Genomic DNA, 17,643 nt, shown 5'->3' with positions numbered 1-17,643 from the left:
TACATGGAGAAAAATATTACAGTGTATGAATTACACATAAAAATCATATATTTTAATTTTCTTTAAATCGCATCTCTCGATTCTTATTCTACTCGATCGTGCGCAGATGCTGGTGAACCGCCTGAAGCAACTGATGGAGCAGAAGCACCGGGTGGTCGAACAGGAGCACGAGATCACCGACGAGCAGATCGAAATCCAGGCGATCCTGGAGGCGAAGGCGCGGGAACGGGAGCGGGAGCGGGACCGCGCCATGTCGATGGAACAACCGCCGGACTACTCTGCCGGGGAACCGGAACCGGAAGCGCTGCCGGTACCCGCGGCCATGATCCACGATCAACAACACCCGGGCAAACGACACGGCATGAACGCAGTTAGCTGTGAGTATTTCCCGCCTCTTTTTGGTCTTCGTCACTGCAAAAGGCGCAGATGCAGGCTCGAGAGTCGAGCCCCGAGAGAAAATCCCGCGGAATCTCGCTGGAACGTCCCTCAGATACAGCGTGCCTCGCGTGAAAGAGAATAAAGCGTAGAGCGAGATATTTGTGATAACGATCTCTTTTTCAAAAGAAGAGAAATGATAAATCACACGGACGCCTCGGTACAAATTAAAATTGATTGAGATGATAAATAGAATAGCTAAGCTTAAATTAACAGTTTGCAAGAAGTTTTATGGAGCTTTATAATAATGAGGCAAAAAATCAAGAGTAATGTGCCGCGAAATGGTTGAGCAAAGATATAAGAAATAAAAGTAGGACCCGAGAAGAATTTTACGCGAAAGCATTCTCGTACTCTAGTAACATTGCCCGTTGAGATATACCGGTGATATCTCTTAAGGAGGGGACATTCGCGGAATCATTTCAACGTATTTCCCGCGGATTTCCGTCGTCATGTGGGATGACTTAGATTCGGAGCAGCGAAACAAAACCTGGCCGTTATTGCTCCTCCCAGGATTAGACAAGTAGATCCCGAGGATCGGGAGATTATGCCGCGCACGTTTCGGAAAATCTCGCGGAGAATTCTTTTTCATTTTTGGGAAAAGCGGTCGAGAATATATTTCTCTTTATTTCGAGATGGGTGTTCGGGGAAAGACCCCAAGAAATCAGAGAAAGAGAGAGCGAGAGAGCGTTTCTCGGCTACCACTAATCTTACGAATAAACTCTTCTCGGTGAAACAAACGTGCATGTTGCATACATGTATATATGGCAATCTGCGCCGCGTTCGATCGATCGAAGACGATCATCGATGACAATTGATTGGAGCAATTGGCGCGTGACGCATTACGTGTCTTTCGCTTCTCTTTCTCTCTTTTTTGCGTGTATCTTTCTTGATTGATTCTTCGAAACTGATTCCTCGACTCGAGCTCGAAAGGGAGATCGTCGATCGTAGACTTTTCATTTAGATTACAAGGTAATTTAGGTAACAAGCGGTATTTGACAATTATACGTTTGTTCGTTAGATACGAATGCAATTTCTTCTTGTCTTTTTCATTTACCGCGGAGATACTTCGTGACGTCTAAAAATTAAGTATGTTTGTTTAAATATGAACGCAACTCTAAAAATATTAATAGGCATGATGAGATAATTCGTATTGCTCCAAGTAGTCCTTTTATTTGAAGTGAGTAGGTGCACAATTCGCTAATTTTAGTTTTAATCTTAGAGAACATTTAAAGTTCAAATATTTTCTTCACTGTGGCCTCGAAGTGCCAGTTCGCCTACAATATGCCATGTGGCATGGTAAAGCAATATCATCTCAAAAGACAGTAGTAAACATGTTGGCTGCCGATAAAATACATATTAGATGATGATTCTGTTCGCGTTTTAATTTGAAAAGTGCGGCTGAAGCCGAGAAAATCCGCGTTCTGTTCTAGGCGAAATTACTCATACGAGTTACGACGTAAAAAGCGAAAGATTTCGTAAAGAAGATTTTGATTTGAGTGACCGACCATGTTTCGATTAACCTCAGGAATTTGAAAATTAGAACAGCTGCTAGATCAAAATTCCCCATAATAAACACACAGTTTCAAGTCATCCGACAAATTATTTCTGTTTAATTGCATCAAATAAAAAAATTCAGAAGGAGAGTAGATGAACTAACTTGTGAAGATTGGTAATTAAATTTGTTTGCTTAAACACACGAGTGCTCTTTTCCACAAATAACGTGTTTAAAACGGGTGGTAATAATTCGTATTATTTGGAACGATCGTCTCATTTAGACTTGTAATGTTCAATAAAATTAAGTTTCTTTGCTTAAACACGCGACGACAACTTTTTCAAAAATATATACGTTAATATATTTCGTATATACGGGGCGATAGTGATTTACTTGAAATAATTTTAATAGCTATCGATTTATAATTAATATGTAAAGAATTCGTAAAAGTCACGATGCAACGTTCACCGCGATGCGGCTGCGGCAGCGGCGAGTAACGGACGCGATTCATGTTTCAGACATGTCCCTGTGCCACTTCAAGATCTGCAACATGGGACGTAAGAGGCAATCGAAATAAATCTCCGTAAAAGGCAGTCGCGAGAAGTTCGAAACAGACGGCGGACGCGGCGAGGATCTGAGGAGCTAGGAGGAGACCTCATTGTGCTTTAAGAAAACATTAAGTAGAAGATCAATAAAACACAGCTTGTCACGGTCGATTGAGAATTGAAGTAAGGAAGATAGCAACGACGAGCGGTCGATTTTTAATTGTTTTAACTTACTCTTTCTTTCAAAATACCTCGTTATTAAAAAAAAAAAGTCAAAAGTTTATCGTGTCTAAAATCTATAATAGCTGTCCTGGACACGTTCCTGTATATGAACTCAATAGCAATAAATATAAAGTAAAATATTCAATAATTCTTTTCTACAGCACGATAAAATATGAAAGTAGAGAAAAGGTGAAAAAGAGATGTGCAATTTATGACAAGAGAAACGTATCCGTCAGTAAAAAAAAAAGAGTTATCGCTCCTCCTTGCTATCCCTTTGGGACTATGATTATCACCAGTATTACAACACGCGCGCACACACACACACACACACACACACACACACACACACACATACACATACACGCCACGTTAAATCTATGTGCGACAAGTTACAGCGCGAAAAGTGAATCACGCGAATCGCGAGATACGCCAATGTGACCGCTCGACGAGCGCTTCCATTAACAAACGTCGATCCTCATCAGTCCCTCCCTTACGACGAGGCACCGCGGGGCAAAACAGCCGCGGTTGTGCAGAAAAAAAAATTCGGCCAAAAAAAAGGAGATAAAATACGTTTCGTTCGAAATGTCGAAACCATCCTCGGCCGCCGGACGAAGGCACAACTGGTTCGAACGAGAGCTGCGCGAGCTGCCCGAACTACGATTGTCTGAAACTACTAGAGATATTAAAAGCCCAACGACGAGGTACTGTTAAGTAAAGACCGCGCGATTCCGAAAAAATTATACGCGCGAGAAATGCACGATCCAAAAATAATTTTGATTGTACCGTCGCGGTATCTCTATTTTCTTATAAAACCAAGATGTTAAAAAGAATTAATGAACATAAAATCGGTCGTCCGGCAAACATCGGACTAAAATGTTCAGTACCATACATAATTTTATCGATACCGGTACTCTTTTATATTACTAAGAGTCAATAGCATCATAAATTGATCGAGTGTTTAGTGTACTTCTCGATGTTCGTTTTTACAAGAGAAATTACAAGAAAGGATTGACGTATGTAAGTTAATGTGCATGATGACACACACAAAATTGTAATTAATTAAAGAACTTATACTCGTCTTTTACTTATACTTATCTTTTTGTGAGACATACATCGAGAATACGCTACATCTGATTGATGTAATAATAATACGTTCAGTATACCAATCGGTTTTTATTTCGTTTATCGTATAAAACCGAAAAATACGGTACGTAATCGGATATAACATTTGTTTGTAGCATTTTCAATTCTTAAATACGTTAGCTTGATGAATATAAAAAATGTAACGGGATTCCATATCGTCTTCATTTCCTTACGTATCAAATATAATTCCGTATTTCTAAAGGAAGAAAGGTAGAGAAAGTAGAGTGAGAGGTCTTCCTAAGATTCCGCGTGCGCTGATTTCAATCTAAACGGGATTGCGAGAAATAGACGAGAAAAAAGCACCCAAACATGAGCTAATAATTTATTAATCTTCGTTATATTTCGATTACGTGACCGGATACGTGGAATGCCTGGCGAAAACGGAGGGTCGAGAAAAGCATTATATCGCGTGATTGATGAACTTCGAAATCACAGCTCAATTTCGGAGGCTCCATAACTCGATAACTCGATTTAAGTGACAGATATCTCGATCTCATAATGGAAGGTTTTCGAGAGAGAAACTTCCGTTATTTCTGTTTAAAAAACGCAAGAAAAAAGAGGAAAAATACAAAGGAGCATCGGTTTTATGCGAATAACCATTTAAACAAACCGATCGATACACTAAAATCAAAATTTACTTAATATTACCTCGTCGATGGCAAAACGCGAGTAATTAGAGTTTCATCTTTTTTTTTTCAAAATTATATCGACCGTTTGAAAAAATGGTGTTGATTCAATAATTGGGCGATTAAGTAAGCAGTTATTATTTTTCGGCGAAAGATATAGTATATATTGTTGTAATAGAAAGATTTGAGAAATTTTATGAGGTACGAAAATAAATACAATTTATGCCGAAAGTAAATGGTTTGTGTGTTTATCAAATATTGAAATATTCCCGATAATGTGATAGATACATTAGCCATTGGTCCCGAACTCTCTTCCCCAGGTAACGTGACATTTAAAGACATCTTAATGACGTATTATTGACGTTGGAGACGTCATTAAAACATTATTAATATTGACATCACTCTGCTATCTGGCTCCCTGTCTCAAACTCTATCATTAGTAGGAATTGTTCAGCATAGCAAGCCATATATCATATAATATTTGAAAATAAATAGAGATAATCTCCGAAGAGAACGGAAATGGATTTAGAATCGTGGCGAGTCCCAAAATCCCTAACAAAAATATCTTGAATTTTCAAATCTTACTTTGCGCAGAAAGGTAGGCGTCATTCCGCGAGAAATTATTTTCATAATTAACTTATAATTAAATAAATTTTGAAGGAAAAATTGTCCAAAAAATTCCTTCGGTTCTTCGAACATTAATCGCGCCATTGGAAAGCCGTTGAGAGAAAATAATAAGATTTCTACTATACTGGATGATATATATAACACCAATTAATGAAAGAAAAGAAAGAAAAGAGGAGGAAGCGCCAATTATTTAATCGACACCACTTTCTCGGTCGCGCCTATAATAGTCAAATGATAAGCAGCAACGGAAGATGGACTATCAAAAGTAGAAAGAAAAGAAAGGAAGAAGAAACCTAATTACGAGAAAAAGCCTCTCCTCCTCGCTTGCGTCGCGCGAACGCTCTTGCGACGTATATAAAAGTTTTATCTAGCACTAACGGACTACGCGTGAAGATTTCGTAAGAAAATTGAACAACAAAGGGACGAAATATCGCGACATACGACTTACGTTTCGTAACGTAACACGCGGGAATCTGAAATGGGAAATCGTCGACACGAATCAGGCGACCGAATAAAAGCGATCTCGATCGCGCGCGATCCAAATATAGAATACGAAAGCTATCGACACACGGCGGCACCTCGCCTATATTTATTATTATTATTATCATTATCATCATTATCATTATTATCATTATTATTATTGTTATTATCATTATCGCCATTATTGTTACTTATTCCTTAGTTGAGCTAAGCCGAAGGGACGCGCGTGCCGAATCCTTCGTCGAGACTATCACGCCACGTTTTATGCGACGTAGTTTTAATATAGTTAATATAGTTTGCCACACACAACTCGATATTATTTCACGTTGCCCTTAGCGATGTACAATGTGGAATATATTTCGAGCGTAATTCGAAAGCGAAAATCGATGGAGATGATGAAGGAGGGCACCCCGCGTTCCTTCGTAATTTATGAATCGCCGAGCCGGGCCGTTTCTTCGAGAGAGACGTGCCGCTTCTTATTTATTTAACTAACGAATATCTCGTAGGAGCTTTGTGGTATTATCTCCCTCCTCTTCTTCCACCTGTGAATTAATCGACCCTCTTGCGCTTAAGTAATTCGTAATCCGCCGCGCCGACCGACCGCGCGACGCTTCCTTTTCTCCCGCCTTCGCGTGCCCATTGAGCACACTTTTGCGGGCCCAATTCGTTTGCGGGCTCAAACAAAAAAAGGGAAAAAAGGAGAGAAAGGAAACGTCCCGTTACGAATAGCGCGAATCGGCGCATGTACTTCGCGCAAACAATGCTAACGATAATAAACTATATCATCAGAATTCTCCTCCATTTATTTATCCCATTTATTTACATGCCCCTAGGGAACCCGTTCAAAATATCTTCCTTCACAGTATATTCATTCAAACGTGAAAAATGATTTCAGCGAAACGGGAGTTTGCTCGCTCTGGACGCCGCGGTTTTTGCGGGAAATGCGGGCTCGAGAATTATAAATGTATAGCAGCAAACTCGCGACGTTTCGCGGCGAAAACGTGATCACCTTGAAAATCAAAGATGCAATTCTTCTTTCAACGATATTAAAATTAATAATCGCGAATTTCGTAATAGATAAAATTGGCGTTTCTAATGACGTTTGGAAAACAGGCATCTAAACTCTGGAGAATTGAATAAGTGCGCAAAAATAAATCGGAAAGTGCATCGTCGCGCCATCGCCACGATAGCGATTGGAAGCAAAACGAAGAGCGGAAGAGGTAAGCGGATGATAAGTATACGTAGCTACTTCATCGATGGAGGTATTTGCAGTCTTCGCTCGCTGCTCCGTAATCCGCGAAAAATATATATTATATATATATAAGAAATATTAGAAATAAATATATAAAATAAATAACAATATATTAATAATCACTAACTTTACTAAAAGCTTTCATTAGACTTAAATGACGAGTTTTGGAGTAATTTGGAGTATAAAATAATATAACACACGGGCCAATGTGTAGAACAATATAAAATAATTTAAAACAATCTAGAACGACATAAAGCAACATAAATTCGCAGTAACACTTGCTGTCTGCCAACGCGCGGTATGAAAATATTAAAAAAAAAAAGAAACTGGAGTACTAAATGCGGGAAACCTGAGGGTAACGTTGTTCCCTAGTCAGGAAAGATAACCTCTTCGAGCGACGTGTCCGCGGGTCGCGCCGCTTCTCTTTAATGCTCGCGTTTCGCGCGGTACTGTCCGTAATAATCCGTAAATGACGTGCGACGAACACTCACCGAAATGAAACACGCGGTTTCTCCGCCGTCCTTCGACAAGATGACGTGACTGCGCTGACTGCGCACACCACGATACGATATGATTATGATAACGGATATAAAACGGTCGTGCTGTTTACACACAACGAATTTGACACGCTGTCTCGCGCGGACTATTTACCGACGTAAGACGTTTTGTAGTGGTCGCCCTGCGGCCTGCGGCGCGCTCCGTGCTTTCTAATGAAAATTCTACGTATCTGAATGCAAGATAATTTCGTACATACCGATATGTGCAGCAGCGAAGTTTTGTTTCAATCTAAAACAGAAATATATTCAGATTACAGTGTGGAGTTCCTAAGATGATATATAATCTTTCAAAAAGCGATTTATTGAATTTCTACTCGGTTTTTGTTTATATGTTTAAGATAAACAAAGATCAGAAGTTTTAAGATAAATAAAGATCAGATTCTTACGTATATATGTGCAGAAGTAATGAGTAAACATTTTACAAATGAAATTATAGTTCTGATTTACTTTACCTCGCGGTTGTTTTCGCTGTTGCACGACACCTCCCCGGGCCTCCTCCTCCTCTCCTGTTTCTCACCTCCACTGACTCCGCTCCTTCATGGCATGAACAGCACACAGATCACGTATTCGAAAATCTGGTCAGTCCCGATCGGCACTTCACGCGGCGTCATCGAAACTACGATCGCACGTAGCCTCGATGAAAAATCACTCGTCGTATTCACGCACCGCGGTTGCCTCGTTCGCGTTTTCTGCACTTGGAATGAAAGATAGTATGTAGTATGCTCGTGTTTTTCGAAACACGTGCCATCTCGCGTTATAATGAGAATGAATGGACAGAACAGACGAAGTAAAATTGATCGAGGAAACGTCCGTTGATCGAAGCACTGCGAAATATGTCGGCCGTCCTTCCCTTTCCCTCGCTCGTCACTCGCGCAATGGAGTAAATTTCGCGAGATACATATCGTCTCGATAGATCGTCATTGTGCGCAAACTGAATTTGTGTCACGCGATTGACAAATCCCGGCTGTACGCACAGCTGTATTTACTGATTAAATGTATCGTGACTCGTGACACCCGCGGCCCGCGACCCGCGCCGCTCGATCTGTTCTGTACTCACGACGTTTCTTTTTTCTTTACTGATCGACCGATTCGAAAGAGGCGCGGACAACTTCACTCCGATGCCGCGCGACATGACCGACATGACTAAAGACAAGTCCACGTCATACGCGACGAAAATACAAATCCGAAAATACAAAATCAGAATTATATAATATGTATTAAACACTGACGCGATAAATTATATATTATTAAACACTTAAATTATTAAATAATCAATTCTATTTGTTAACAAAACGACATTACAGTTGATCATTAATTAAATTAATCGGAGCTTAATTAGGTCGTCTTTAAAGAGCGTGACGTTGACTCTTATCTTTAATCGCATTGATAATTGCCAACATGAGAACGGTCAGAACGGTCAGAGCACGATCCAAGAGAGAATCCGAATTTATTTTCTTCGGGGCGCGTTTGCAATGAAGCCGAATGCTCTAATCGTATAACGAACGGCCGACCAATCCGCGTCGCGCGTGAACTTAGCCGCACTCGTGGCGGACGAATCCGACGAATGAGGCTCGACGCGACGCGACGCCGGCAACGCGAGAAACAACGAGACAGACGGGAGTGCGAAGCGAACAGTGCGAACACTCCCTACGGAGTACGGAGTAGTACGGAGTGGTGCGTGCGCGTCGGTGTCGGTGCGTTCGTTTGATGGATTGCCATTTATGGTGATCCCGAGTGACGACGGGGAAACATCAACCAAACATCACGCCTGGGATGCTGTAGAATAACACGGGGGGAGGAAAAAACGAAGGAGGAAAGACGCTTCGTCTCGCGCAAATAAGTAAGCACGCGTCCGCACGCTTTTCCTCATATCTCTCTCTCTCGGCACGAACCTCCGCCGCGCTTATCGTCCGCACGCACGGGCATCGGAGTGATGATGCTCCGCAAATATAAAGATGACGGCATCGCCGTCATATGAATAAGCGGCGGTGTTCGCACGAAGGGTGCGCGTCGCGCGACTGGGCAGTCCCCGGGCCAACGTTCGACCCGATCGCGATTTTCTCGTTTCGCGTTGTGAAACGGTTCCCTGAGGGAAAATGGGAACGAAATCGTACGTAATCCGAGTCGCGTCCTACTCCATCAGCCCGTTGAAAACTATTCTATCCGACGCAGACTTTTCTCTTAACTCTTTCGTCTGTCCAGCTGCTTTTCCCTATTCTAACGCTGCATTGACTGTTCTTAGTTTAAGTTTCTTACCTCCTTCTATTTTTTAATTATTTTTCAATTATTTATCTATGCGAATGTTTTTTGCTGGGTCAAAAGATATTTATAGGCTTACCCGCGTTTTTGCAGAATGTTCGGCAGCTCAAAATGGATCCTTGTGTTGGGGGTGGTAGCGGCGAGCCTGTTGGTCTCGTTCGCACAAATTTATCCACCTCCTCCAGAGAGGTTGACCGGCATGAATCCTTGTATCAGTAAACAGACATGCCATGAATGCATACAGACTCCGCATTGCGCTTGGTGCGCAGCACCAGTAAGTTTGATCAAAAGTTCTTGTTTTTTTTTCCCTTTACATAGCTCTTTTGTCGATAGAAAGTTGAGAAAAATTTCAGATAATGATATTTGAGGTTTGAGCGATATGAATTTTTAAGTGGTTTTGCTTTTGCAGAAATTTCCAGAGAAGAGGTGCTTCCTCCCGAATATCAATACCAAAATATTTGCAACGTGTCCTCCTGAATACACATGGAACCCAGACAATCTCTTCAGTATGCTGCGGCACCGGAACTTAACGAAGGGTGGTTACGCCGCTGGCGGCGCAGCAGGAGGAGGATACGGTATCGTCGATACTTCATACTCCAACTTTTCGTCTTCCAGCTCGTCGTCTTCGCATTCTCACAAGGAGAGTTGGGGCGGTAGTGGAAGTAGAAGGCAAGAAGCTGTACAAATGTGGCCGCAAGAAGTTGATCTGAAGCTCAGAATAAGTAAGTTATTGTTGCTTGTTTGAAGATAAAGTTAAATGTGTGAATGTTTTATTTTATTAATACATAATTTTTTTCAGATGAAGCTTACAGAATGTCCTTTGCTTATTCCCAAGCGGAAGATTATCCCGTCGATCTCTATTACCTTATGGACTTGAGTAAATCCATGGAGGACGATAAGAAGAAACTGTCTGATTTGGGTCAATTATTGGTTGAGAGTATGAGTAAGATTACCAGCAATTTCCGTTTGGGTTTTGGTAGCTTCGTCGACAAAGTCGTGATGCCGTATGTCAATACAGTGCCAAAATCGTGAGTCTCAAGATTTCTCATCGTGCAAAGTATATCGTGCTGTCACCAGTACTCATTTTTTTTTGTCTTTAATCTCAGTCTTATCGAGCCGTGTGATGGTTGTGCGGCGCCTTATGGGTACAGGAACATTATGAGGCTTTCTCAGGACACGAGCAAATTTGCGGTACAGAAATATCCATAGATATAAATATAAATAACACATATACAAATTTCAGATTAAGTATAAATTTAATTAATTTTGAAACTGAGATCTCTAAATCGAGATTAATTCTACATTTTAGTTCTCTTCTATTGATTTTTCTAGAGAAACATTCTTGTTTACAGGGATTAGTACGCAACGCGTCGGTGTCTGGCAATCTAGACGCGCCAGAAGGTGGTTTCGATGCAATCATGCAGGCGATAGTTTGTCGGAATCAGATCGGTTGGCGCGAGAAGGCGCGCCGACTGTTAGTATTCTCAACAGACGCTGGTTTCCACTACGCGGGCGATGGCAAGCTGGGTGGTATCATCAAACCGAATGACGGCCTCTGCCACTTGGATATCGGTGGTACGTACACTCACTCGTCTCTGCAAGACTATCCGAGCATCTCGCAGATCAACCTGAAGGTGAAGCAGAACGCGATAAACGTCATATGGGCGGTCACCGAGGAACAGATCAACGTTTACAAGAGACTGACAAAGCATGTGGAAGGTTCCTTCGCCGGCAAACTCTCGGACGATTCCAGCAATGTCGTGGAATTGATCCGCGAGCAGTACGACGCTATCTCCAGTTCGGTGGAGATGAAAGACACTGCCAGCAGTGCGGTCAAGGTCAAGTACTTCTCGAGTTGCTTGGGTACCGGACCGGCTGTCGAGACGTCGAAATGTGATGGACTGAAAGTCGGCACGAAGGTGGAATTTATCGCGGAGATCGAGGTCACCAGTTGTCCGGCCAACAGATCGGAATGGAAGCAAAAGTTTGACATTTACCCGGTAAATCGCGTCATTATGCAAACATAATCAGTCAATCGGAAATATATACCAGTTAGTTTTTTAATTTTTTTTTTATCTTCAATATTTATATATATTTTTTATTTTTTGATTGTATAATGCATTACATTAATGGAGCTACTGTTTTCCAGGTCGGTATCAACGAGACTCTCACGGTGAATCTGGAGATGCTGTGTGACTGCGAGTGCGAGCGTAAAGGTCATATGTACGAGGAATACTCATCCGAGTGCAGCGGCATCGGTACGCTCAAGTGTGGCGTCTGCGAGTGCTACGACGGATTCTTCGGCAAACACTGCGAATGTAGCTCACACCAGGAGCTAACTGGCTTCGACAAACACTTCCAGTCATGCCGTCCCGACAACACCACCCTCGTAGACTGTTCCGGTCGTGGCACGTGCGCCTGCGGCCAATGCGAGTGCGAGGAGCTGGGCAATGGCGAGGTATTTTCTAAATTCTCTAGCAGATCGATAAGTTCTCGTATGACGAATATTTGTCTTTCGTTTAACCTGCGCATCTATTATCGAATCATAACATTTATTTTTCATTAATTAATATCTCAACAATACTTACACTTAATGAAAGATATATAAAAAATGCCTAAGAAAATATAACGAAAGGGGTAGATGGATAAACGTAGAAATGAATGAAACAAAATGAAAATAAAACGGAACAGATATAAATAAATGTAATTTTTGTGTTGTAATAATATTTACGTGAGGAATATTTGCGGCATCACAAATTTATACTGTTGCAGATAATATCGGGACATTTTTGCGAGTGCGACAATTTCTCTTGCGATCGTGATCAGGGTAAGCTCTGCTCTGATCATGGCACTTGCGAGTGTGGTCAATGCGTCTGTAATTCTGGCTGGACCGGACCATCCTGCAACTGTAGGTCTTCCAATGATTCCTGCATCGCGCCGGGAACCACGAATGGTGTGCTCTGCTCGGGCCATGTAAGTAACAACAAAAAGACTACATTTACCATTTAATCTTTCTTTTCTGATATTCAGAATTTTAGTATAGTACAGTAAAATATAATATTTGTTATGCACACGCTCATATGTTTTAATAATTAAAAAAGAGAATTATGTAGTTACAAATTTAGAAAAGCCAGGAGATTTTACGCAAGATGTCTCTCATTTTTCACTATATAAAGGGCGACTGTATTTGCGGAGAGTGCATCTGTCATGAGGAGGGCAACATTCGATATTCTGGCAAACACTGCAATAAGTGCCCGACCTGCCCGAGTCGCTGCGAAGAGCTGAAGCCCTGCGTGCAGTGTCAGATGTACAGCACTGGGAACTACAGCGAGCCGGAGGAATGCGCGAGGAACTGCAAAGAATTCGTGCCCGAGGGCGTGGAAACGGTGATCGTCGACGTGGACAACGACGAGGTGCCATGCTTTGGCACGGACGAAGATGACTGCAAGTACAACTTCGTCTACTACTACAACGAGACAAACTGCCTGCAGGTGCGCGCTCAGAACGAGCGCGAGTGCCCGCCACAAGTCTACATGCTCGGCATCGTGTTGGGCGTGATCGCGGCGGTGGTCCTAATCGGTCTCGCATTACTACTGCTGTGGAAACTACTGACGACTATACACGATAGACGAGAGTTTGCCCGATTTGAAAAGGAAAGGATGATGGCGAAGTGGGACACGGTACGATTTTTATTTCTCGTATCACAAACCATGATCAGATCGAGATTTTAAGAATTTGATTTTAATAAAACTTTAGTCTTAATTTTTACTGCAAACAGAAAGAAATCTTGAGTATCTTAAGTAGAAGTACCTTGAGAAATCTTAAGTAGAATTTATTATTTATATGCTAATTATTTTAATGACATTTTCCTTTTGCTCACTTTATAGGGAGAAAATCCGATCTATAAACAAGCGACTTCCACCTTTAAAAATCCGACCTACGCCGGAAAGTAACGTGTCTCGAAACGGAGGAGAAGATAACGTGAGATTTTCAAGAAAGAATCGACGCGTCGCTACGACATAACGCGATTTCGAATAATTCGCAAACACGTGCGAGTGCCGATGACGCGCGATTTGGTATCTTGTCTCGAATTTAGCAAGAGTTTAAATTACTCGAAACCTCAACAGCATAACGAGATCTAAAGCTAACGTTTTAGCGTATATAATTATTTAAAGGAACTAATATTTAAATATATATACGTATACTCTATTTTTTTGTTGAAATATTTGTAAAGAATGACTTAATACTGCCATATAACATAGACTGCATTTCGAATGCGCGCGCGCACGCGTAAAACGCGCTATTTGTTTACGAAGTCGTAATGTTACATTTTATTGCGATCACGTTTTAAGAACCACGCTAGTTAGACTAATTCTGAGAATCAAGTGCCTTTAATGTCATTATCATGGTAATATTCACTACCAAGCGTGTATTAACTCTTGATTTTTTTTACGTTTCTTACGATATACGTAATGACGTACCAGATATTACTTGATGTGTGAGATATAATTCAGAGATGATAATTCAGAATCTGGAGAAAAACAAGTCCATACGATTTATTTCACTTTGTCACGTCAGCTATTTTCTATACGCATTATATGCTGAGTATTACTATTTCTGTAGTGTGTATTAGAATAAGTTTACGTTATCACTTTGAAGATAAAGAAAATCATTCAACAAATATTAGAAAATTAGAAGTTACCAGAATTTTCGGGAGAACAAACTGGAATGCCTCACGAACATTGTTTTTAATCAGAAAAATGATAAGACAGATATGAAACTTGAGCATATATAAGCATATATGTCTCGAGGCAATCACAGTTATAATAGCTCGAGATTTATTGAAATGCGAAAGCGACTGTAATTCCAGGACGAAGCGAAATAGACTGTATGTCAATCTTTTATTTATTCTCCAGCGCTAGGGGAGGGTGGGGGGGAATCCAATCCGAAGTGTATCGCACACATTAAATCACATCTCGTACTATGTTATATTTGCTATACATGGAAAAAAAGCATTCTAATTTTTTCATTCAGAAACGAATAACTATCGAAGATTTTACTATTTACGCACTATTTACCAGTGCAATCTATAAGATACACTTTACACAGCGAAATTTGACGAAAATTTGCATTTACCTGCGAATTTTTTATCCTGTAACGTACGTGTTTTAATCGTTAAAGTGTATTTTTACGCAACTAAGGAGGACGCGAAAGTGTTTATATAGGAAATTGTATAAATGTATAAAGTACTGTCCGAGACCCGAGTAGAAGTAAGTTTACTCCGTGTTATAACGTTAGCTCGATGATGATAACTGCACGATTATGACTCGCGTATTATATATATTTCGTAAAAATATATATAATATTATATATATAAATATATATATACATACATAGGATGCTCCTTAATTAAATGTCAATTCTTTATGGGGTGAATTCAGAATCAATGCAAGAAAAAATGTCAGATGAAACTTTATTTTTCGAATCGTAATGAAGTAAAAAAAATTTCTAAACGCGCGTCCTATTTTCGCTGCAATTTTTCGAAGACAAATAAGAAGCGAAAGTTGGAAAGTATTTCAGAATTGGAGTTTTCGACACTCTCTCTCTCTCGAAAAGTCGACGAAATATATCTCACTTTTCTTTCTTGTTTTCGAAAGAGAAACAATTGCGGTGGAAGGCGGACTTGTTAAATTTGCCAATAAAGCCCGAACGACCTACGTGAAACGTTCGTCTCGTCTCGAACTGCAAATTCCCCCGTAAGTAAATTGACATACAACTAAGGGCTGACCCGTACGTCACGTAGTCACGCGTTTACGATATTTCTAACGTAGGAGGAGTGGAAGTAACGAGGATTCCGGAATATATCAAGTATAAATAATTCCGAAGGTAAACAGTTGCGTGCATGACAGCTGAATTATTTATTTCAGTCTTCTCTCTATTCGTGAATCTCACGAGGAGCCAGATCGATCCGGAAGGACTTGGGGGTGCAGCGTGGCCTTCTCTCCATTGTGCCACGAGGAAAAAGAGACTAATAATAGCGCGGTAGAACGTGAAATCGCGAGTTCGCCGCGCGATCGTTATACACAATTATCGTGTTGTTTGTCTAAACCGTTTTACTCTCTTTTTTATGATTTTTTAACGACTAATTTTACGATACAGCTAACCGCGTCCTCACGACATTATTAATCGCCGTTTTTCTTTTATATATATATATTATATAACTTCAACGAGAATTAATTATAATCGATGTTACTCCACGTGCGATGTAGTTCGCAGACTCGATAGACTATATATGTAAACCTTGTGCGAGGACTAATAAAGACGATGTGTTAGTAAGTTAGTAATTTTCCTCATTTGCAGGGAGTTGCTCAGGAGCCGTGGGAACCGCCAACAATGTTTGCGGGTCATTGTGGGTCAGAATATAGTAGGCACGGACTAAGGGTGAAAAATTGATTTACGGCAAGATTAATAAAAATACTGCGATGTTTCCATCACGGCCGCGCGCGTATTCGTGCGTATCGCAACGCGAGCGTAAACACGAGCGTGGGGAACGAGGAAGAAGAAAGGAGAGAGGAAGAGATAAAGTATGTTGGATTATCTCTTCGTACGCGCTCTCTCTTTTCTTTCATATCGATCGGCTATCCAGCCGAGCCTCCTCGCGAGAATCTCTCAATTCCGTGCGGGGGAAGATATCACGGACGTAATACGGAACGTGATATCTTCCCCTTGAAATTATCACTTCCGGGGCGTTATCAGAGTCGTTAGAGTTTTTCTTCCCGAGGGAACCACGAGCGTCCCGACGAAACGGAACGACTGCGTTCGAATCGCGTGTGACATCATTTTGAATCGATTACGAATCTCGGAAAGGTTTAAATTCGAAAATAGCCGATAAAATATGTGTTTGTCAACGAAAGACACGCTGATATTAAAAATATCTGAACTGCGTCATATGTTTTTTCTCGTTATCTCATCAAATCTGTTTATCTGACAGAGAGATATGCTTAATGCGCATTCGATGATTCATCTTAATATTTACTTCCATAGCCGTGCTATGTTCTCTGTTAATGCGAGTGATAAGCCGAGGACGATGTGTTTCGGCGTGACGCGCGAAATACGCTTTATCTCTTTTTGCACAATTAATTAAAGTCAACGGCAGTTTCATAAACGCCGCCGCGCCGCGCCGGTGCGGTAAATTAATGCCATGGTTAGACGGCCGCGGTTTTTACCTGGCACAGCGTTAAATGTTAAACTAAAATATATTGCCGATTTTCTTTGCAGCTAGGAAAATTGATTATAATTATTTACATCGAGCAGGATGAGCAGGAATCGTAGGAAAATCTCGTAGCAGGAAATCTTACGAGTGCGGGACTTAAAGGCCGCAAAAATGGGGCTTAAAAAATTACGTGGATAACTCTCCGACAGTCTCGACACTCGACTCTCCTTGCATCAACGACTTGAGAAAATACGTCAAACTATACTAATACATCTTGTATTTTGTTTCACGTTTCTTATTTCGCTTTTATTTGAGGAATTGTAGAAAAAGAGAGAACAAAATTATCTTCATCGCAAATCGCTCAATCGTGACACAAACAATATGTAATCCCTCCTTTATTATTTCTCATTCCTCCGGCAATGACTGAATAAAATAAAAAATTAAATTAATAAATTAATCTCTCCGCCAATATTTGTCACAGATTAAGAGGAAAAGGATAACTTTGAGCAGCAAAATTTCTATTCAAACTCTTTGAAATGGAATGAGGAGATAAGATTCGAGAGAAAAGATACACATAAAAGGTATGTACGAACATAAAAACGCGCGGTTCTTATTACGCGCGATACGTAGCCTTTTTTAAGTATTAAAAAATTTCCTTTTGTAGACTATCATAAAATTGAAGAAAGAAGATAATACGAAACTCATGATTACGTCAGAAAGAGATACGGGAGAGGGGGCAAGTCGCTATAAAGAATTGAGGGGAAACTGACCTGTCCCACTGTCCCCCCCCCC

At 40.8% G+C, this 17,643-nt stretch overlaps 2 protein-coding genes across 5 annotated transcripts in view; one reads left to right on the top strand and one right to left on the bottom strand.

Annotated features, from left to right (window-relative positions):
* Positions 1-8,209, bottom strand: part of LOC112465414 (DNA ligase 3) — a 33,053-nt gene extending 24,844 nt beyond the window's left edge. Inside the window, exons 1-2 of one of the 2 annotated variants that reach the window (XM_025032948.1) lie at positions 7,832-8,209; positions 7,577-7,608 (exon numbers count right to left, since the gene is read on the bottom strand). The gene's annotated coding sequence lies outside the window, so the exon portion shown is untranslated. Of the gene's footprint in view, positions 1-7,313; positions 7,470-7,576; positions 7,609-7,831 lie in introns of those variants that run through there. The other variant, XM_025032947.1, reaches the window with a different exon arrangement.
* Positions 1-15,978, top strand: part of LOC112465415 (integrin beta-PS) — a 30,142-nt gene extending 14,164 nt beyond the window's left edge. Inside the window, exons 3-12 of one of the 3 annotated variants that reach the window (XM_025032951.1) lie at positions 107-381; positions 9,732-9,912; positions 10,048-10,360; positions 10,438-10,666; positions 10,745-10,829; positions 10,991-11,638; positions 11,788-12,096; positions 12,411-12,611; positions 12,815-13,318; positions 13,526-15,978. In XM_025032951.1, the coding sequence (XP_024888719.1) occupies positions 107-381; positions 9,732-9,912; positions 10,048-10,360; positions 10,438-10,666; positions 10,745-10,829; positions 10,991-11,638; positions 11,788-12,096; positions 12,411-12,611; positions 12,815-13,318; positions 13,526-13,591 (2,811 nt within the window). In that variant the 3' untranslated portion in view covers positions 13,592-15,978. Of the gene's footprint in view, positions 1-106; positions 382-9,010; positions 9,220-9,383; positions 9,490-9,731; positions 9,913-10,047; positions 10,361-10,437; positions 10,667-10,744; positions 10,830-10,990; positions 11,639-11,787; positions 12,097-12,410; positions 12,612-12,814; positions 13,319-13,525 lie in introns of those variants that run through there. The other 2 variants (XM_025032950.1, XM_025032949.1) reach the window with 2 other exon arrangements.
* Positions 15,979-17,643: the final 1,665 nt, after the last annotated feature.

Source organism: Temnothorax curvispinosus, unplaced genomic scaffold (assembly GCF_003070985.1).
Source record: "Temnothorax curvispinosus isolate PA1 unplaced genomic scaffold, ASM307098v1 QBEX01015170.1, whole genome shotgun sequence".
NCBI classification, from domain to species: Eukaryota; Metazoa; Arthropoda; class Insecta; order Hymenoptera; family Formicidae; genus Temnothorax; species Temnothorax curvispinosus.
This window is presented reverse-complemented; position numbering and strand designations above follow the sequence as displayed.